The sequence below is a fragment of the Pelodiscus sinensis genome, chromosome 16 (assembly GCF_052426305.1).
Source record: "Pelodiscus sinensis isolate ZL-2025 chromosome 16, ASM5242630v1, whole genome shotgun sequence".
NCBI classification, from domain to species: domain Eukaryota; kingdom Metazoa; phylum Chordata; order Testudines; family Trionychidae; genus Pelodiscus; species Pelodiscus sinensis.
The window spans coordinates 14,856,573-14,879,746 of record NC_143067.1 but is presented as its reverse complement, the minus strand read 5'-3'; the positions used below and the strand labels follow the sequence as shown (position 1 = coordinate 14,879,746).

Sequence of the window (23,174 nt, the reverse complement as noted above, 5' to 3'; positions counted from 1 at the left end):
ACCGTATCTTACTAGCTACAGCCCTAATTCAGCAAGATATTGAATCTTATCCCTAACTTTAAATAGCCGCAACTGGGCTACATGTGTCCTCAATGGTACAGAAGTGCTTCACTACCTTGCTGAATCAGGTCCTAAGGCAGAAAGTGAATCTTTCTCTTCCAAGAAATATTGATCGACTGTATGGCATTAACAGCAGTTACAATCCCATCTAAGTGTGTTCAATTTCCAAGGGGATCAGCTATATATCAATTTCTGCAAAATTACGGCTTGACTCAATTGTGCACTTGGTGATTTACTTCCAGTTATATTAGGATGTAATTATTAAAAGTGTATTACCCCGTGTTAATTCTTTGCAATGATAATTGATTTATATATAATCCTACCTATTTGCTTTGAAACTTGGTGTAGATGGAGAGAGATGATTACTTTGCATTAGATAATTCATATTTGAATATACACTTAAAAGATTGTTTCATTGATTTCCCCTAACAACCTGAAACTGAAAAACTTCTGAGAAAAACAAGAAGTAAAAAGTTGGCTAATCAAGTAACATATGCGGATCGCTGGTTACCTAACAAGTTCACACAAACACTTTCATGCAGTTGAATGGGCTCCCTTTCATACAACCCCGGGATGAAGGGCTTTCTCCTGTCTAGTCTTTCTATATACAAGTATTAATCTAGGGCAGGGGTGGGCAATAACTTTTGATTGGGGCCATGCCAAGATTTTGGTAAGTGGTCAAGGACCATGTCTTTCTATGAAGCATCTGCGGGATCAGGGATGGAGGTTGAGTGCAGAAGGGAGCTCAGTATAGGAGACTGGGCTGCACAAGAGGGTGTGGGGTCTGAGAGAGCGTTTGAGTGAAGGAGGGTGCTGTGATCTGGGATAGGAGATTGGGGTCCAGGAGGGGGAGTATGGATGCTGGAAAAGGAATCTGGCCTGGGGGAGTGTTTAGGAAGGGCACAGGATCTGGGAGTGAGGGGCTGGGGTGCCAGAGGCATGCTTTAACCAGGAGACACTTACCTAAGCAGCCCCCAGCCAGCAGCACTCTAAAGCAGGCTTCCCTGCCAGCAGCCCCCGACTGCTGGCTGGCTGTACATGTGGCTCTCTTCACTTCCAGAGGTGGGTAGGGAGGGAGAGGCTTCACACACTGCCTCTCCCCCCCTGCAAAATTTCTCAGGAACTGAAGGATTTTGTTGGGGGTGAGTGGGAGCAGTGTGCTAAAGCTTCTCCCTCTCCCTGCAGCACGGAGAGCAACACAGAGCAGCTAGCTGTTTTGATCAGCACCACTCCCTGTTGCAGGGGTGGGCGCGGGCCAGATCAAAAGGTTTGGTGGGACGGATCCATCCCACGGGCCATATCTTGCCCACCCCTGATCATAGAATCATAGAGCTGGACGAGACCTCAAGAGGTCATCAAGTCCAGTCCCCTGACCAAAGCAGGACCAATCCCAATTAATGTCATCTAGGGCATTAATTCCCTCTGTACCTACTAAATGAATCACCTATTTGCCTATCACCCAAAAAATAACCAAATGCCCTATTCCCCATCCTGCTCAATTTCTATTTACAACAATGAACAAAATCCACAAAAACAGGAGGACAACAACACTTCTAAGGATTAATTATCAACTCTGGCTAATGGCCTTGCAGCTGCCACATATCCCTCTGCCCTGATTATCAGATATTTACATCAATAGCATTTTGGTCTCTAAAAAATAATACAAGACACAAAGAATCACAATTTTTCATAAGTTCAAATAATCAGACTCCTTGCCCTTTCCATCCTTATAGCTGTTCCCATTATCGTACAGCTGGGGCCCGTCCAGTGATTTAAAAGGGCCCAGGGTTCCAGGCCACCATTGCTTCTACTGCAGCAGCAGCAGCAGCGAGGGGTCCCAGGCCCCTTTAAAAATCACCATCAGAGCCCCAGGAAGAGCTGAGAGCTGGATGGGGGGGGGGGGCTAGTTGCACCCCCATCCCTTCTGGAGGGCCTAGAGCCAAGCTTCCCACACATGCACATTGCCATGGGCCTGGCAAAGCCTGTAACCAATCCTTTGAACAGCCACCCTGAGCTATGGCAAACATTTTTAATTTGAACATTGCCATTAAAGATGAAGATGGAGAGAGGAAAGTGGGAAACGTGTAGCTGTTCCATTAGTGATCTCTCAGGAGAGGTCAACAGAGTATTGCAATAAGGAGCTGCTGGCAACTAAAACAGTGTTTTCCAATCTTGCCCCCATATTACTCACAGAAAAACCTCCTTTTCCATAAACTAGGAAAGTTATGAGTAGCAAGAGTTTTTGAGCTAGTCTTTGGAAACAAATTTATCACTTTTCTTTTACAGTGACTATTAGCCCTTCAATTTACTCCTGCTTTGGAGATCCTCACAGAGGTCGTTATGCCACAGAGCCATCTGTGTAGCCAGTCTAGTTTTTCAATGATTAAGTAAAACTCTGAAGTTGGAGGAACTTGAGTCTTGTGGCAGCTATGCATTTCTAGTGCAGAAATTCACCACCATGTGCTAAATGCACTAGGCACGAAATGAAACCTCAAAATTGCATCATCTTAATCCACAAAGCATCTCTTCTCCATCACTCCTTGATTTAGTCATTATTACTTAGCTTTTCTTTGTATTTACACGAAATTATGCTGTCATTCTTCCACACCCATTACTGAGGGAGGCTTGCCCAAACAAGGTGCGTTTTGCATCATGATCTAAAAATAGGCTCAAGCTCATTTGATCTTCTTTGGGAGGTTATCTTTCAAGACCAACATTACCCCTGGAAAGTTTCATCTTGTGCTCTCTTATCTCAGAGGGTCAGAGAGGAAGAGGCATAGTAAGCCCTAATCAGTGAAGGGTTTTAAAGACTAGCACCAGGACAAGCAATAACAGAATAGAAAATGAAAAGGAGTGTGCTGAGCTCCCCTGTACTTTCCTTGTAGCTTTCAACATGGAAAAACACCTACAAATGAACCTGCTGCCTAAAATCACTTGTTCCTTGCTACAGTCTTGTCCAATTCATAGTATTTATTTTACACTTCCTTGGTTGGTTTACATTAAGGGAGCAGACATCTAGTGGACTCACACAGAGAATTTTTGACTGTCACTTTTTCAGACCTTTTCTTTCCTTTAATGATACAATTTTATTCCATCAACAACCTTAATTTTGGGGAAAATTGTATCAAAGTGTTTTCTGTCACTTGGTACCTTTCCCAAGCCATCCCAAAAGTATGGCTCAATCTAAATGAAATTTCAGAGTAATGCTCTATTTCAGCTGAAAAAGCAAAGTCTTTCACTTTAATAGCTTCAATCTTGCCTGTATCACACTTCTATAGCGATTGCTCCCTTCCTTCTACTTTGCATTGCTCAGCTGATGTTCACTCCCAAAACCATCTCCTCTACAACAGTGCAGGAAGTGAAAGTTAAAGACTGTCAACAGCACCCACACTGGCCTAACAGTGCTTCCACTGAAGACAATAGTAAAATTTACAATGACTGTAACAGGAACAAAGACAGGCCAACAAAAGATGTGTCAGTCTCATGTCTGCGGTAACTCTACTCAACTCAATAGAGTTGCACCTGATTCTAGCCCAGTTTATTCAGATAATTTTTAATGGCGCTCCACAGAGGAATACCCATTTCATTTATAAGGCAGATGGTATAATCTCTGGGAAGCTGCTGAGAGATAACTGTTGAGTTATAATTTCCCATTCATCGGTGGTTATTTTAAAAATCTGATGCTGTAATAATTCATTTTCAACAAAATTACAGATTATTATGCTATAAAACTGGAACTGACTGTACTACCTGAAATGTAGATATGAGGTCTGCAACTTAGGGTGAAATGGTCACTGTGATTACAGCCTTTGTCACTTGCAATGCCATCTGCTACTTTCAGAAGCAAATCTCCATGACCGTCTCAATCATCACAACATTTCTGAGTGGAAGGGGAGGGAAATCAATCGGGGGGGAAAAATCAACCATCTACTCTTACTGCTGCCTAATCCTTCTGGCTCATGTGCAATGTCAGTGTCCAAACACACCAACCAAAACATTCATCCAATCCCAAACCATAATACAGCCTGCTAGAATTTAAATGCAGGACAATGTAGCACTTTAAAGACTAACAAGATGGTTTATTAGATGATGAGCTTCGTGGGCCAGACCCACTTCCTCAGATCAAATAGTGGAAGAAAATAGTCACAACCATATATAGCAAAGGATACAATTAAAAAAAAGTGAACACATATGAAAAGGACAAATCACATTTCAGAACAGGAGGAGGAAGGAAGGTAAGTGTCTGTGAATTGATGATATTAGAGGTGGGGAGAGTGGGATGTCTGTGAGCTAATGGTATTAGAGGTGATAATTGGGGAAGCTATCTTGGTAATGGGTAAGATAGTTTGAGTCTTTGTTCATTCCTTCCCGGAGAGTGTCGAATTTTAACATGAATGACAGTTCAGAGGATTCCCTTTCAAGTGCAGATGTACAAAGACCTTTTACATCTGCACTTGAAAGGGAATCCTCTGAACTGTCATTCATGTTAAAATTCGACACTCTCCGGGAAGGAATGAACAAAGACTCAAACTATCTTACCCATTACCAAGATAGCTTCCCCAATTATCACCTCTAATACCATTAGCTCACAGACATCCCACTCTCCCCACCTCTAATATCATCAATTCACAGACACTTACCTTCCTTCCTTCCACCCCCCCTTGCATCCTCCTCCTGTTCTGAAATGTGATTTGTCCTTTTCAGATGTGTTCACTTTTTTTTAATTGTATCCTTTGCTATATATGGTTGTGACTATTTTCTTCCACTATTTGATCTGAGGAAGTGGGTCTGGCCCATGAAAGCTCATCATCTAATAAACCATCTTGTTAGTCTTTAAAGTGCTACATTGTCCTGCATTTTGCTTCAGCTACCCCAGACTAACACGGCTACATTTCTATCTGCTAGAATTTAGACTTTTCATTCAGTTTGAAAGGAGAATTCAATTACTGAACTGAGTTATTAGGGCAGTCAGCCAAATGGTTTGCAGTGCTCATTAATCAGCACACTTCAACTGATTTTAGGGTTTTTCCTGTTCAGATGGTAGCCAAGTATGCATCTTATGATATCACTATATTAAGTCACAAAGACCAAAACAAAACTCTTTCACCTGACACCAGTTTTGAATATAATTTTCAAATTACTCTACTTAATCCTTTGCATCCTACAAATTACGTGAAGAAATGGATTTTCAGTTCCAAGATCTAATAAGATGTGACATGATTTGATCAGAGAATAGCTGCAAACTGTTCTTATACTTCAGTCTGGAAGGAACAAAAGTATAAGCCAGTGTTCTACAAATAAAAACAAGTAAAAAATTATTTTGTGTTGCCCAAGCAAACTTACTCACTTCTTACCCAGTATTAGGAGAGAACGAGGAGTCAAAGGTCAGCTTCAGTCCACGTGCAAGCTGAACAGAAAAGAAATTCACCAGTTGCATTTATAATTAAAAAGGAGACTGTGATAAGTGAATTGGTAAACTGTGACTTTTGAACTAGAAGTTACCTGATCTTCAATAGTAATCTCTGTGCCGAGTGTATTGTCGGTGTTCCACTTCTCTGTGAATGTCAAGCCATATTCTGCCCATTTGTATTTTGTTTCCAAACTGCCAGTAACTTTACTTGTCTCTGAGTTTGCTGAACCTGAGCTTGTAAATTCCTAAAGTAAAAAAAATAAAGTGCAAAATATACTAATTGTAGTAAGTTGGGGGAGCATACAGCATCACAATGCTCTCTCAAATGGCTGCTCTATATTTGTTTCTTTGTCATTAATATCACACATACTTGCCTGGACAAATCTGCAAAATAAGAATACTTCACAATTAAGGAATGCACTTATGATGGACGTGTGAATAATTTTCTCTGCTGACATAAGACACTATTTTATGTGTTACTATGCAAGATAAAACCTGTAAAATAAAATAATTTCTCAAGTCTGCAACATCATCTTTAATCAGGTATTTCAATCATTAGCTCAGTTATGCAATGAAACAGCTAATGCTCATTTTGTAGCATATCCTAAATGAGACAAATGCGTAAGGTCATATATTTTGTGAGCAAATACATTTCAAAAGTTCTGACAGAGAGGAAGAGATGCTGCAAATCACAGCAGCAGTAAGGGTACGTCTACACTGCATCCCTTGGAGAAGCACCACTCTATCCTGAACACTTTACTCAGCCAAATCAAAGTGCCGAAAAAAAACCCAGCAGCCTTTGTAAGATGAAGTGAATGCAGTTCTCTACTCATCCTATTCATCGGGGCAGAAATGGAAAGACTAAACCCTCATCATCTGGGTAGGAGGCCTAGCCTAAAGAAGAGTACAGACAGAGAGCACACCTAGGTCCCATGATAGGGCAAAATTCTGCCTTTTTAAGGAGGGCTTGGGAAAAGAGGGACTATGCCTATGACGTCCCTTAGTGGGATTACTAGGAGGAGGATGGGAGATGATAAAGACGGAGAAGTGAGAACAGAGCTAGTCTAACCGTAGGGAACAAAATTCATGAACATTTTCATAAAATGTGTGGTTTTGTTTGCGGGGGACACAAAGTGAAGTGGCAAATTATCAGAGGAGTTGAAATTTTCATGAGCTTTTTTGATCAGTGCTAGGGGGAATGTACGATATCCTGGGGTGTGTGACAAAGAAAAGGAAATAAAAAGCCTGAGAAGTTTAGAAGGGATTATTACTCCATTTTCTGGCTCCCATTTTTATTCAAGTCCACTGTACATGCTCATATTCTCTACAACTTGGTTGGGGATCCTTTTTCCAGCAGGGGCCACAGAAAAAAAATGAGTCATGGCCACACACAGTATGGGGGGAAGGGATGCGCAAAGTCTTAAGGCTTCCCTTAGGCTCCAGGCTGAGGCCAGAAATAAAGGGTTCAGGAGTGGGCTCCCATCTGGGGCAGTGGATTGAGTGGAGGATTATGGCTGGTGGATGGGCTCTGGATTGCATCTTAGGAGTGTAAGGGCTCCAGGCTGGGACCAAGGGGTTTGGGAAGGGGCTCAGGGCTGGGCAGAGGGGATTGGAGTGTGGGAGAGGATGCAAGCTCTGGCTTCAGGGAGGAGACGGCTGGGGATGGGTCGGGGGTCAGAGTGCAGGATGAGGTACGGGGTGCAGGCTATTGGAGGGAGTTTGGGCGTGAGAGGGGGCTCAGGGTTGGGGTGTGCATACCAGATATTGGAGGGGGTGCAAAAGGAGGTTCTGTAAGGAGGCTGGGGAAGTTAGGTGAGGGGTACCATTCAGTGCTTACCTTAGGGCACTACCAGTTGGTGGTGCACTGGGGCTAAGGTAGGCTCCCTGCCTCAGCTCCTTTGTGGTTCCCAGAAGTGATTGCCATGTCCAGCGCCTCTGTGGAAGGGCCAAGCACGAATTGGAGCTATGGAGCTGGTGCTTGGGGCAACACACAGAGTTTCCCTGATTGCCCCTCTGTGTAGGAGCCACAGGGATAGGCCAGCAACCTAATGCTTGCGTCTCCTTCCCCATGGGGGCCACCAAGGCTAAGAAAGATTAGCTATGGGCTAGATGCAGGCTGGTTCCCCACCCCTACTCTATATTACACACTGCAATAGTTTATATAAAAACAGAGAGAGACAGTCCTGCTGGGTCAGACCATGGTCCATCTTGGCCAGTTTCCTATCTGCAACAGTGGCCCATACCACAACTTCAGAGGAAACAAAGAACAGGACAATTACATATATGGAGATATACCTCTCTCAGAGCTGGAAGGGACCTTGAAAGGTCATCAAGTCCAATCCCCTGCCTTTACAGCAGGACTAAGTACCATCCTTGACAGATTTGCATCAGATCCCTAAATGGCCCCCTCAAGGATTGAGCTCACGACCCTGGGTTTAGCAGGCTAATGCTCAAACCACTGAGCTATCCATCTTCCAGACATAGTTTCCTGTAGTCAGAGATTTGAAGTCACTGTGAGTACGGGGTTGCATCCCTGATCATCGTGGTAAATGGTAGCTGATGCGCTCCTTTAATTTATCCATTTCTTTTTCAAATGGTTAGTTGTGCATTGTCTGTACTTTCTATTGTTCATATTGCTCTCTTGCTTGCTGCCAATTAATTTCAACAAGCAACTTCAGGTTTTTGTATTGTGTGAAAGGGCAAACAACACTTCTCTGTTGATTTTCTCCACACCATTTATGATTTTATGGACATCCAGTCTTTTTTCTAACATGAACACCCCTAATCATTTCCTCACATGGAAGCCATTCTACACCCTCAATCTTTGTTGCCCTTTTCTGAACTTTTTTCTGTTGCATTATTCACTGTAAGATAGGGCAACCAGAATGGACATAGCATTCAAGATGTGGGCATAAAAATGGATTTACATAGTGGAATTACGGTATTTTCTATCCCACTACAATAGTCTCTAAAAAAATGTTAGCCTTTTTTACCCTTGCTCCATATGGAGCTGAAGTTTTCAGAGAATATCCACAATGACTCCAAGATCTACTTGATGGGTGGTATTACTATATATGTAGAATTGGGATTTTTTTCCCCCCCGAAGTGCATTATAGTACACCTTCTCTATAACATCCTTCATAACAACAAATCTTATTACTATGAAATCTTAGCCCATAAGGAGATGTCAGCTACTTCTCTCCTTCATCTCTTCCCTCCTCCCAGCCAAGTGGTGGAGCTCTCCCTCTATCCCAAACCCTGGGCTATAACAAACAAATAGCTTGGATCCCAACTGGGGATGTAAATCCCGTTTAATTGGCTAACCAGTTAAACATTTATTTAACTGGTTATCCAATTACAGGGGGGCAGGCAGGAGAGCTGAAGCACCTCCAGCCCCTATCACAGACAAGGGCTTCTCTGGCCAGTCAGCCCAAGCAGCCCCTGCCTGCAGTGGGCTCCACAGGGCTGGGGCTGCCCCCTGCCTGCAGCAGGCAGGGAGCTGCTTAAGCCCCTACTAGTTAACCAGAACTTGTAAGCCTGACCTGTTATGGTTTGCCCATTCACATACCCAATCCCAACATGTTCATTATAGCAAGGGTGTACTGTATTTTGCACTTACCAATACTGAATGGCATCTATCATTTTGTTGCCCAATCATGCGGTTTTGTGAGATCCCTGTGCACCTCTGTGCAGTCTACTTTTCACTTCACTATCTTGAACAATTTCGTATCATCTGCAAACCTTGCCACTTCTCTGTTCACTTCTTTTTCCAGGTCATTTATTAACACGTTGAACAGTCCAGGTCCCAGTACAGATCTGAGAGTGACCCTGCTATTCACATCTCTTCATTGTGAAAAACAACCATTTAGTCCTATCCTTGTTTCCCATCTTTAAGCCGGTTGCTTCCCTCCTAGCCCACGACTACTTGGGTCCCTTAAGAGTATTTGGTAAGGGACCTTGTCAAAGACTTTCTGAAAATTCAGGTACACTATAAGCAATGGATCATTTTTGTTCACATGCTTGCTGACTCCCTCAAAGAATTTTAATAAATGAGTGAAACATAATTTCACTTTATAAATGCCATGATGATTCTTCCTCAAGAAAACATTTTCACATATGTGCCTGGCAATTCTGTTCTTCTCTATAGTAGGGATGTTAAATTTTGATCAACGAATTGAGTAGTCAATGGAATTTCCATCGAATACTCGATTAGTCAATAAGGGGGCACTCGCTATCCTGCCTTTGCCTCGCCCTTTGAAATGTACAAGAGCCACCACAGCTCTTGTACATTTCAAAGGGAGAGGCGCAGCAGCAGGGATGCCTCTGCCCCCCCTGCTTCTTTCAAAGATGGTGCTCAGGGGAAACCAGCTTTTAAGCCAGTTCCCGCTCCCCCTCACTTGCTGCCTCTCTCAGACAGGCAGCGGGGGGGTGGGGGAGAGAGAGAGAATCTAGTCGAGTGATTACTCGACTATCCGATAAGCATATACTTATCGGAAAGTTGACTAGTTGCTTACATCCCTATTCTATAGTTTCTATCAATTTGCCTGGCATTGAAATTAGGTTCACCAGCTTATTATTGCTAGAATCTCCTCTGGAGCCCTTTTCTCCAGAATTATCTTATAGAAAGATGGTGTGATGTATAGTACGATGTTCTCCAGCAAATATTAAACCAAACTACAAATCTACTCACCAAAATTGCATCCACTAAAAGGGAGGAACTATTAAAAATGGCAAAATAGAAGTGATAAACTTAACTTAAACCATTTAACTGCTTTCATAGAATATAAGGTATAACTAGGATTTTATACAAATGATGCAAAGTATTGAAAATGAACATATCTATTATATATTATACATCCCTCATAACAGAAAGATAAATGCATTGCATAGTACAGCCAGATTATAATATATGTAATCCAGAGTATAAAAAATGTAAAATATGTATTTGTCCATTTTTAGAAATGGCAATATAAAACGCATATAGTTGCTAGATATTAATATTTTCTTTCCAAACTCACCAGTCCATTTTCAGATTTGGTTTTCAAATCAAGTTTTATTAATCCAAATCCTAAAAAATAGCAAAAAAACAAGAATTGTACATTAGTTTAAAACAACAACATACAGAAGCAGCATTTCTGTTTTAGTTCTTACAGCTCCCAGCTACATCTCTTTGAACCATCTAAGAAAATAGGATTTATTTAAAAAGTCAGCAGTTGATCCTCTTACTTGTTTGCCAAGAGACAGATTTTGCCATTTATATTCATATTAGGTAGCACCTTCATACACTAGTCCTACTGATTTCAAAGGTACTTCTTATACAAGGCTAGAATAGAATATCTCTAACACCAAGGAATACTTTGGTCCACAAGTAACTCTAATTACTTTACTGACACTATGAATGAAGTAAGGTACATTCAATATGAGTACGGGGGACTCATAATCTGGCCCATAAAAAGTTACTATACACCAATTTCCTTCAGACCAGAGCGCCCTAAGGGAGGCACTGATGCGCCAATCATAGGAACCCATGGAATGCAGTTCCTCCAACACCCTGAAACTGAGGCAGAAAGTTCAGCCTGAACCCAGATACTATTTAGGGATGTATGTGACTAGTCGAGTTATTACTTGATTAATCATTTCTCCCCTGCCTTGCTGCCTCTCTCAGAGGCAGCTGAGGGGATGGAGGAGGTAGAAGCCAGTGCGGGGGGGAACCAGCTTAAAAGCTAGTCCCTCACCTCCCATCAGAGTCTCCGTGAAGAGACAGGGGAGGCAGAGGAGCAGCAGGGGACTAGGCATGAGCTAGTGATAGCTAAGTCCTGGCTCGTGCCTGGTTTCCCTCTGTGCTTCTGCTTTTTAAATGTAGTAAGAGTCGCCCGTTCCCCCACTGCACCTGGCTCTTATTACGTTTAGAAGGCAGATCCACAGCGGGCTAGCTTCCAGGGCCAGGAGCTAACCCCTATGCGGCTCTGCAGTTTCCCCCTTTATCAAAAAGTCAATGGAAATTCCATCGACTACTCGATTAACTGATTAAATACAATTTAACTTCCTTTAATACTATTATCTGCAAAATAACTTAAAATGTCTTCATCACAGAAGGCATTTAAACTAGCAGCCAAGCTGTCAACAGCTCAAAATAAACCTGAGTGAAAATTTCAATCAAGATTTTTTTTTTCTTTTGGTTCCAACTTGGTTTCGGCTAGTTATTAGATTTTGTAACAGGTCTCCCGGTTAACCAGTTGCTTGGATTACTGGTTCTCCATTAACAACCTATACAGGTCAGAGTAGCAGAAACCAGATGGTGGTTTCTAATAGACTGTAGTGACATTTCTAGTAGGGAAGAGAATAAACTTTTAACAAGACAGCTTCACAGGAGTTGGTTATTCAGTAAAAGAAAAAAAACCTGAATTCCTCTTGGTATTATTTACCATAGCCCTTGGTGAAAACATCTCTGGCAGATTTTCCTAGATCAACGTAAGCAGGGGGGACAGCCATTTTCTGCAAAAACAAGAGATTACATTATTTAGAATCATTTTTCTAGCTGATCGTTTAAGCACATCTTCCAGCAGGGGTGGGGAACCTTTTTTTGGTCAGGGGAGAGTGAAAAGCAAAGCTTTAAAAGGGGGGGGGGAAAAGAGAGAGATTGAGAAGCAGAAAGATACTTCCCACATTCCCCTCACGCATCAGAGTTCTAGTGGGACCCAGACAAGTAGATGTGGGCCCCTCCTATTCTCTGGGGTGGAGCCAAAATGAGGAGTTCAGGGTGTGGGATGGGGCTGCCAGGAAATGAGCTTGGGATGTTGGGTCTGGATGGGATGCTGCAGGGCTGGAACGCAAGCTCATGAATGCTGGGAGGGGTGGGGGGGCAAACCTCGGGGTCTATATCCAGGCAAGCCAGGGATCAGATGTGGCCCCCAGGCCATAGATTCCCCACCTGTTATAGTATGGTCACTTTCCTTTTTCCAAACATAAGCTTTCAATTAGCTGTAGAGCTAGATTAGGCAAATACAGCCCGCAGACCATATCCAGCCCGCCAAGCCACCGGATCTGGCCTGCAGAGCAGTAGGGAGCCCCAGGCAGACTCTCCTACTTGCCCCGCATGCTGCTCAAACATGGCTGCAGGGCACTTTCTCTTTGAGTCCGGAGGGGATGGGAGAAGATTCAGCTGCTGCTCCTGCCCCCAGCACAATCCCATTGGCTGGTTTCTGGACAAATACTGGCCAATGGGAGCTGCCTGTCTGAATAACAGGCAGCCACAAAACACAACCCTCCTGCTCACTTACTCAAACACACGGCCGAGCAGGCAGAAATATTTTAAGCTCTGCAAACCTTTAGCTCTGCAGACAGGCAGGCTGGTAAGTCTCCTGGTGAGAACTTGCCTCTGGCATTTCAGCCTCTTCCTTCCCCAACCTTCTGCCCCACACTCCTGCCCTGTGACTCCACATGCATCCATACCCCCTCCCAGATCTGGCACCCCAGTCTCCTGCCTGAGATCACAATCCCCTCCTACCCTAGGTCACATCCCAAAACCCTGCACCCCAGTTCCCTGCCCTAGGTCACAACTACCTCCTTTACCCAAACTCCCTCCCAGACCCCATTCTCCCTCCTGCACCCCAATCCCTTACCCCAAGCTCCTTTCTGCACCTAAACTCCATCCCAGATCCTGCACCTCCTCCATTAATATCATGCAAGAGTGCAGACCTTGATCACTTTCCAAAATATTGGGAGTGGCCCCCATAAAAAATTATTGGCCACCTCTGAGCTAGATAAAGTAACTGAACTGCAGCCATATTGATATTTTCTTTAGTGGCCAGTATGTAGTCAGAGACATATATGCCATGTTGAATCAGAAACCATCTGTACAGAGGAGCGTGAGGAGAACTGGGGCAAAGGATGGTGATGGGGTAGGCAGAAGGGAGAAAGTGGGTAAGGAGAGCAGGGGCAGTCAGGGGAGGGAGAGGCACCAGGAAGGTGCAGGGGTAAGAGAAAGTGCAGGTGCCACAGGATGAAGCAGAAGGGCAGACTCTGGAAAGGAGGGACGGGCCCCTGAGGAGAGAGGCAGGGCAGGTGGGTAAAGGGAGGTGTTAGGAGAAGGGATGTGGAGGGGTAGCTACAGATGATCAGAGTGGGGCTAGAAGAGGAGTGGGCACGGGGGAAGACAAGGGCTGATGCAGGAGAGTGGGGCAGGTCCCAGGAGGGATGAGGGGAGTGAGAAGAGCAGGAGTCAGGACAGCAGAGGGGTAGGGGGCAGCAGGCATCAGAAGAGCAGATGGGGAGAGGGGACATGGCAGCAGAGGGAAAAGGGAAAGGTTTATAAGATATTTATTAATAACTTGGATACCACAGTGGCACACATCCGAACAAGTGCACATGAACTCAATACTTGTGCACCAGACAAAAGTCACTCCACGCATGGGAGGAAAATCTTAGAGGGAACACTTCCCCCAGCTGCTCGCCCCGAGTTAATGCAATGCAAATTGGGTTAGCAGGATAGTTGCATGGGGGGCCCTGTGGGGGAAAACTCATCCCTATTGGTAGGAGGACAGTGAGAGGAGTTCTTCGAGGGGGTCACACAACACCCTTTACTTTGGGTCACATGTCCCTCTTGACCCCAGAAGTACTACCTCCAGGGGTGGGACTTCTTGTGGCAGGGGGAGTGGCTAATGTATCCCTAATTTTGGTTCAGAAAATATGGTCACCATATCTCTAGCATTGACCTATGAGCTTTTACTTATTTGTTAATCCACTAACTATAACATCCTTAATTACAGTCAATAGGAGCAGCGGGGAAAGCCTCCAGGTAGCACATCCACACGCTGCTGTTCCCCCAGGCCAGCGTGGGGGAGGGAAAGGGGGAGCAGCAGCGCACTGAGCCGCTTCTGGCTGCACTTCTTCCCCATTAGCTGGATCCAGCAGCGAGGCTCAGGGCTTCCTCCCCTACTCCATGGGAAGCCAGCATTGGTGCTCAAACCTTGGGGGGGGGGGGGGAGGAGAGCAGTGCAAGGCTGGAATGCCAGAGCGGGCTCCCCTCTACAGGGACAAGGGAAGGGGACAGGATGAACTCAAGCTGTGGCCCACCACAGATGTCAGTTTGAGAAACACTGCCTTAATGTAAGGCCCAAAGCCCAAACAAAAAGCCACCCATCACACACACAAAAGGGTACTCCTTTTCCTTTCTTTGGCTTCAGACTTGGATGTAATTTGTTTCAACATGAGCTCCACCACCCATTAACACCTTACAGGCACTTTTAAACAGCCATTTAAAACCTCAAGCATCCACTTCAACAAGTTGTTGCCTGGCAAAGAAGGATCTTGCTGTTACATAAGTGAGGAATCCCTATCCTAGGGCATACAAAACTGACTTGGTGGCTAAATCAAATTGAACTTGAACTGTCTTCTCAGATTACACAAAGTAGAGAGCGTGTATATAGTCATTTTCAGATCTAGGTTCAGTTACTCAGACTACATTTAGGGTTGCCAGGTGTCCAGTTTTGAATCGAATAGTCCAGTATTTGAGCTTTCTGTTGAGGAAACAAGTTGAGAAAATATAAATGTCCGGTATTTTCTAAATAAGATGCAATGTAGATTGTGATGTAATGTCAAGTGTGTCTGGTATTTTTGTTGAAACCATCTGGCAACCCTAACTACATTGTGTCTGGACATATCAAAAGACTCAGAGTCAAGATGGGGCAAGTAATAATTTTTACTATATCAACTTTTGTTGAATAGTGATAGAAATGTAGCCGTGTTAGTCTGGTGTAGCAGAAACAAAATACAGGACTATGTAGCACTTTAAAGACTAACAAGATGGTTTATTAGATGATGAGCTTTCGTGGGCCAGACCAGAGGAAGTGGGTCTGGCCCACGAAAGCTCATCATCTAATAAACCATCTTGTTAGTCTTTAAAGTGCTACATAGTCCTGTATTTTGTTTCAACTTTTGTTGGTGAGAGAAACAAGCTTTCAAGCTCTCTCACCAGCAGAAGTTGGTTCAATCAAAGATATTGCCTCAACCACCTTGTCTTTCTAACATCCTAGCACAGCTACAACCACACACATCTGAAAACCCTTGCAATTTCTTAGTAGGGCACATCAAAAAGTATCTGACATCAAGCAGCTAAATGGTTAATAAAAAGTCCAAAGGATTTGAAGCTGCTTACATTAGGGCTGAATTTGGTGGGGGGGGGGGGGGTAGTGCGGGTGCCAGCATAAAACCTGGGATTTAATTTTGCATGCACTTCTTCCTATAGAAGAAACATTTTTTTAAAGTTGGTCAGATGGGGTTCTGCAAAAAAAAAAAAAAAAAAAAAAAAACCACACACAACACCACCACACACACACACACAGCAATCACATATGCACACACACACCACAGCTTATAAAAGCTATTATTGCTTTTACTTTAAAAAATATTTCTCTGTTCTGCAGACCACAGCACGTCGTCAAATTTAAAAACACAGCACAACTATGGCCCTCAGTGCACAAATTGAATGACACAAAATAAAGTCAAGGTGGGCCTAGCAAACTCCAGACATATTGGCTACGTCTACACTGGCCCCTTTTCCGGAAGGGGCATGTAAATTTCACTAGTCGTCGTAGGGAAATCCGCGGGGGATTTAAATATCCCCCGCGGCATTTAAATAAAAATGTCCGCCGCTTTTTTCCGGCTTTTAAAAAAGCCGGAAAAGAGCGTCTACACTGGCCCCGATCCTCCAGAAAAAGTGCCCTTTTCCGGAGGGTCTTATTCCTACTTTAAAGTAGGAATAAGACCCTCCGGAAAAGGGCACTTTTTCCGGAGGATCGGGGCCAGTCTAGACGCTCTTTTCCGGCTTTTTTAAAAGCCGGAAAAAAGCGGCGGACATTTTTATTTAAATGCCGCGGGGGATATTTAAATCCCCCGCGGATTTCCCTACGACGACTAGTGAAATTTACATGCCCCTTCCGGAAAAGGGGCCAGTGTAGACGTAGCCATTGAGCTAATCCAGAATCAGGGCCACTTGCCATATAAACAATGCCACTTTCCAGTCATAGCAGCCAAATCTCATTAGAATTCAGTGAGGGGTATTCCCAAAAGAGGAAGCAGTATCAAATCATAGTATTAGAACTCCTCACATTTGAAAACAAGGTAAATATTGCTGTGAAGGAAAACCCACTCTGATATTCTATACAAGCCTTAACTGCTCTCAGTATAAGCAGCATTTTCAACAGACACCTAAAAAAAAAAAATCACATTGATTCGGTGTGCTCTCTTAAAATTTTACACTAACTTGTTTTTTACGAAGACCATGTGCTAATATTATTTTATACAGAAGAAGTATTAAAAATATATAAATAAAACTCCAAAGTGCCAAATTCTGCTCTCACATTTGTGCACCTCCACTAACAGCAATACAGTTACTCTGAATTTATACAAGTGTAACAGAATGGAGGAAGGCCCACAGTTTCAGTTCTAAGATTTTACTGCCTGCAAGCCATCAGCAGGGAGAGTCAGCCATGACTGTGTGATGAATCAGCTACAACATGCTTCTCCAATGCAGCAGTTGTCTGTGGTTGTAGGGCAGTGGCAAATGCCTAGTCTCCTCTTATGTAATCACTATAATTAAGAAATAGCATAGTAATGCTAAATCTATGTCCACTGTGCATCTGTTTGCAAGGCAAATCAATTAAGTTACACAGAAAGAGGTGTCTGGTGAAAAACATTCTATGAATAAGCTGGTGGTTAAGCTAATTATTGGTAGTGACAAAAAAATAAATTATTTCTGTTCACATCAGCTTGCCAAGAGAAGTCTACAGTATTACAGGAGAAAAAATGAACTCATCACATCATTTACGACTGTAGCATGTTTAACCAAAATAAAGAGCCAGACACTAAAGACATACCAAGCACATGCCCTTGTCTTTCACGTCAAGAATTCCAGGAGGTGAACTCAGACTAGGTCACAACTGAAACTGAAAGTGTTGGCCTTAACCTCATGCTGCTGTGTCTACAGATCATAAAACTAACACAACTCAATCCCTGCTCATAGGAGGCCAAGATTTAAATACCAGGAAATACTCGAGTTATTGAGGCACCGACAGAGAACTACTTGGGGAAAATCTGAACCGAGCACTGGGCTCATAGTAGAGCTACTAAAGTGAACTCTAAATTCAGAATTGTAAGGAGAAAAAAAAATCTTCCTTCAGAGAGTGCAGTAGCCTCCACTTAAGTTATTATAGACAACAGGGATCAAATTCAGCCCTGGTTAAGAAAACTCTGTTACAGCCACCAGAGTTCCACCTCTTCAAGAACTATTAAAGATAATTAAATGGCATCACAGTATCTGAGCAATATCCCCACAATATTCTTATGAAGTAGGGAGGTACATTTAACAGGAAATTGAGGCATGGAGTTTAGGAGACTTGCCCAAAGCCACACAAATTATCTGTGGCAGCACAGCCAACTATCTAATCTTACAAACCCAAACACTCTTGCACTGCTCCCTGTGTTGCCCTGCCTCTTCCCAAGGCCATGCCCCTTCCCAGAAGCCACAGCCATGTTTACTCCACCCTCCATCTCCCTCCCTTGCTCTCTCTTACCCTCACTCACTTTCAACAAGATAGAGCCTGTACCCCGACACTCTGCCCTATGCTGGGACCAAGGGGTGTGGAGTGTGAGAGGGAACTCTGGGCTGAGCTTGGGGCAGGGATGCAGAGCGCAGGTTCTGGGAGGGCGATTAGGTGCAGGAGGGGGCTTCAGGGCTGGGGTGAGGGGTTGGGGAGTGGAATGGTGTGAGGGGTGCTGGACACTGGCTCTAGGAGGGGGCTCAGGGCTGGGGAAGGTTGGATACAGGCTCTGGCCATATGGTGCTTACATGGGTGGCTCCTGGCTGGTGGAGTAGAGGGGCAAAAGGCAGGCTCCCTGCCTATCCTGGCTCCTGTGCAGTTCTCAGGCATGTACCTGCAGACCCTAGGGGCAGGGGGCCAAGTGGCTCCATGTGCTGCTCCTGCCATTTCTATTGGTTGCAGTTCCCAACCAATGGGAGCTGCAGAAATCAGCATTTGGGGTGGGAGGGCAGCCAGGGGTGACCCTCTCCCCTGCCTAAGGGTCACAGGGACATGCCCAACAACCACAGACAAAACCAGGTTTGGCATCCCTATCCACACTGAGTTTGTGGAACTCTTTGCAGGATAAGGGCCTTATTCTTTCTTCACTGAGCTAATATTATGCATTTTAAACCCTCTCAAACCAGTTACATTATCATCCAAATAAGTAATGCATTTAGTTATTAAATACTGGTGTATTTAAAATACTCTAGCAACTCTTGATTAATCAAGCAATAAACATTTTCAAAAACCCTTCAGTGCATATTTACAAGACCAGTTCAATGATCTTTGGATTCAGGATCCGACTTCCATGGCTTTAAATACAATTTTAACGTAGACAGTTTTTATTATTGTTTGTAAAATTTAAGATACTTATGAAATACAAAACACGGGATACAATTCTGCCCTCCCCGTTGTGACCATCAAGCTAACGAAGGTTGTGAAAGCTAACCAAGTGCCAAAGATCCTATTATTTAAAAATAAAATCACAAATTAATCTCTAATTGATTGTGCAAATACATGTATAGGAAGCAGTGAGCAATAATGTGACCATTGGAAGCAAGGATGGGAACAGAATTAAGACAGTGATTTATTTGGCCAGTGATATCTGAGTTGCCAGTTATATGACCAATGCAGGACAAGGTAACCAGTTCAGAGGGCACAGTATGCCTGGGCAAAGCACTGAAGAGCAAACCATATGATACTTCTATTATTACATCAGCACGCCCTCAAATTAATGGGTCTGACTAGTTAATATTGAGGGTAACAATTGGTTCCCCAGTGTATTTTTGTTTGCTAGTTCCTATCACACTACAGGAAAATGGCTCCCTGAAGCAGCCAGCTTGTACCTGCAGCGGTTAGGGGCGGGGGTATAGGTTAAATCCATTTTCTCCTTCTATGCTTTTCATCTGTCATTTTCTCAAAATATGTATGTCTGGGCTTTGCAATCTCACTACTTAGATTCTGTTTGACACCGTCCTGCAGGTAAGCCACAAGACTGAATCGGGGATATCTTTTTGGTTTCCATACCCAATTCAGACTTTCTTGCACTACCAGACAAATGCTATAGCAGGATGGGGGGGGGGGGGGGAAGAAACAGGAGGAATACAGAAAATGACGGGCCAAACAAATGACTTGTTATGTAAAAATGGAGCAGGTCTTGTACTTTAAAGAGTTTTCACACTGCGAACATCCTTCTTCAAAGAGATTCTGACAATTCCTACCAGGGAATGAACAAATCTTCATTTCTGACCCTCACAAAGCAATCTGGTATGCAACACAGAATCATTATCACTGCTCCTTAGAATTGTATCCTTTGGTATATATGGTTGTGACAATTTTCTTCCACTATTTGATCTGAGGAAGTGGGTCTGGCCCACGAAAGCTCATCACCTAATAAACCATCTTGTTAGTCTTTAAAGTGCTACATAGTCCTGTTTTTTGTTTCAGCTACACCAGACTAACACGGCTACATTTCCATCACTATCCTTAGAAATAACTCTACTCAACAGCATGGATACCTTCCACTCCAATTTTACTTTAACTGATGGCCAGTGACAGAAAATACATGGAGACAGAGCTACTTTACACCAACAAAAATTGTTCTTCCAGATCACACGTGACAAGACAGTGTGGAAAAACTTTCATGGCTGCTGCACAAGGCTGAGCCTGATCATAGGTTAAATGAATTCAGTCCCTAGCATTCTTAAACTGGTCCTTTACCCAGTCTTAACATTCAGTTAACATATAAATAACTTCTTTTTTAAAAAGTACATGTATTTTGGGAGTTGGGTGTGTGTGTTTTATTGAATATCTCATGCTGAATTTCTCTCACTTCTGGAACTCCACTAAACCCTACAATTCATTCCCACTTTTCACAAGAATACGGAAAATAACAGGCTGGAATGAGCCAGTTAAAATAAGGTAAATTACTGGCCAAAGATTCTGTGATGAGTCATGCTATCATATAACAATATAAGCAGAGACATAGCCAGTGACCTTTGCTTTATATGAAAATGAAAAATTATAAAAAGCTGCACATATCTCAGGAAGCATGCTTTCAGAAACATGTACACGTCAAGGGTTAAAGGATAATTACCTTAAAGACAATTCTCAGACTGATTAGCAGCTAGTACTACCACTCCATTAAAGACAATGGGATTGTAGGGAGAGTTAATGGCAGAATTTTGTCCACTACATGGAAGTATCCTCATATAACCAAAATTCTGTTACCTGTTATTGCTCACATTTATATCAGTCACATAGCAAGTCATGCTTCAAAGGATCAAAACTCATCTGAAATGAAAGATTATAATCTACACTATTTCAGAAAAAGTTTATATAGTAAATTGTTAGCAAAAATATTCTTATTTTGCCTCCACGTACATTTTAAAACATGCAAAGCTTAGCTGCTATGGAATTTCCTCCTATCATTCCTGAGACCAATTGAAGCAGTTCACATTTCAGGATCCTGCAGTTTTAACAGCCTGATGGACAAACAGCAAATATGTTTTATTACTGTCAGGCCTCAAAAAAAAAGAAAGAAAAAAAAAAGGTATGAAACAGGCATTAAGGGCATTCAGAATGCAAGGGGAGGAGGAGGCCCTGGAAGTATGAGCACCCAAAATCCAACCAAGAACAGGGATGAATGCAGTCCAGATAATGCACAATAGTAAAATCTGGTTGGTGGAGAAGTTACAAATTGTAGGCACAATAATTTACATCCCTCTCCTGGCTATGAGAATAATCTACATATTGCATCAGCTAGTAGAGCCCTGCACTGCGATGTAACCCGTCCTAGGGATTCGCCGGGGGGAGGACAGCAGACTCGCATGTTCTAGTCGGGGCCTGTATGAGAATGCGGTAGGGTGAATCTTACACGCCTTCCCCAGAGAGAAGGTCACCTACAGACTGGCTCTGGGGGGATGACGGGGTGGAGAAGGAAGCGGGAGATGCCATCCTGCAAACCCCTCCCTCTCTGAGCCAGCTGGCGGCGGGCATAAGCCGGGGGCGCTGCCTGAAATAGGGACCACGCTGCCGAGAACATCCGACGCCCTCTCCGCATGGCTGCACCACCCCGAAGGTGACTGGAGGAAGACCGGCTCAGCCCAGCCCTTTGCATCCAGGCGCCCGGCTCAGGCTCCAGGGCGGGGGAAGGGAGGCAGCTGCCAGGGCCTGGCCACAGCACAGAGCTCCGGGCCTTTGCAAAAGGCACCGCCCGGCCCCATACCTCCTGCGGGCCGCCCCCTCTCTCCCCGGCCGCCGCCCGGTTACCTCTGCAGAGCGGCCTGCTCGGAGACAGGGAGGAGGCTGCGGAGCGGCGCCGCTGCCGGCCCACGCGCTTACCTTGCTCGCCGGGCTCTGCGGCGGCTGTAGCCGGGCTGAGTGACAGCTGGGTGGGAGGGAGCGGGGCGGACCTAGGAGCCCGGCCTAGGGAGAGACCGCGATAGCAGCCCAGACACTCCCTGACAGACGGGAGACGGGACTCCCGCCCCCTCCGGAGCGGCTGGGGCTGCCTCGCCCCGCAGCTGGGTGGGGAGCTCTTGCAGGGCTTGGCAAGGAAAGGGGGTTCGTCAGATCTCCAGCAGCTGCCCAGGGGTTTAACCCGGTGCTGGGCAGAGCCGCGCTGGGCTCAGCCCTGCCCTGGCAGCGGGTGGGGAGCATGATACCCAGAAGCCTCGTCCACCTTCAACTTCTGGGATGCCGAGTCTAGGGCACGCCGGGGTGCTGCAACCCGCACCTCTGGCTCCAACGGGTTTCCAGCTGCTACAGGAGTTTATATTTGGTTCAGTGGTTTTTAGCCTCCCCCCCCCCCACACACACACACTATACAAATTGTTCAGCGCCCCCCTGCTTTTGTCACGTTAGAGCAGGAGTCTGCAACCTTTTCAAACCGAAGAGCCAAACTACATTAAAATTCAGAATAAGTGCTCAACAAAGAGCCCTCTAAAAAGGCCCATTTGAATGACTGAAAATATACAACTTAATTTTATTAATAATTGACATGATGACTAATAATGGCATAAAGGAAACATTGTATTCAAGGACTTTCTTACATGGGACTTCTGCTGCTGCATATTTTTGCACATTTCTTTTGACGTTTACAAGGAGTGGAGAGGATGGATGGTTATTAACATGAACAGTTAAAGGTGAAATAGACAAAACAAATTCTTGACATGAGTAATTACACTTTTTTAAATTTTGAATTAATGTTTCATTTACATTTAAAAAGTTGTGTGTATTTGGGATTTGCAAAAGAGCCATATTTGGTTCCGTACTGAGCCATATTTGGCTCTAGAGCCATAGGTTTCAGACCGGTGCATTAGGAAAACATTTCAGGTCAACTATAAATCTAATAAAACCCATGTCTGGAACTCCTTTATAGTTCTAGTTCTGTGGTGTCCAACCAGTTCTGCTATAGTGAAGTATATAGTGAAGTAGCTACACCAGGGGTGTCCAAACTTTTTTCAAAGAGGGCCAGATTTGATGAAGTGAACATGCATGAGGGCCGACCATTTTGCCTGACATTCTTTGAACCATTAAAATTAAATGCAAATTAACTATTTTATGCAAAGTTTATTGCAAACAGCATACTTTTCATTTCGTCACATGGATGACAAATCTAA

At 44.0% G+C, this 23,174-nt stretch overlaps 1 protein-coding gene across 4 annotated transcripts in view; it reads right to left on the bottom strand.

Annotated features, from left to right (window-relative positions):
* Window positions 1-22,026, bottom strand: part of VDAC1 (voltage dependent anion channel 1) — a 29,348-nt gene extending 7,322 nt beyond the window's left edge. Inside the window, exons 1-6 of one of the 4 annotated variants that reach the window (XM_006116064.5) lie at window positions 21,895-22,009; window positions 20,935-21,035; window positions 11,896-11,965; window positions 10,489-10,538; window positions 5,563-5,715; window positions 5,415-5,467 (exon numbers count right to left, since the gene is read on the bottom strand). In XM_006116064.5, the coding sequence (XP_006116126.1) occupies window positions 5,415-5,467; window positions 5,563-5,715; window positions 10,489-10,538; window positions 11,896-11,962 (323 nt within the window). In that variant the 5' untranslated portion in view covers window positions 11,963-11,965; window positions 20,935-21,035; window positions 21,895-22,009. Of the gene's footprint in view, window positions 1-5,414; window positions 5,468-5,562; window positions 5,716-10,488; window positions 10,539-11,895; window positions 11,966-20,934; window positions 21,036-21,822 lie in introns of all 4 variants that reach the window. The other 3 variants (XM_006116065.5, XM_006116066.4, XM_006116067.5) reach the window with 3 other exon arrangements.
* Between the last annotated feature and the right edge of the window lie 1,148 nt (window positions 22,027-23,174).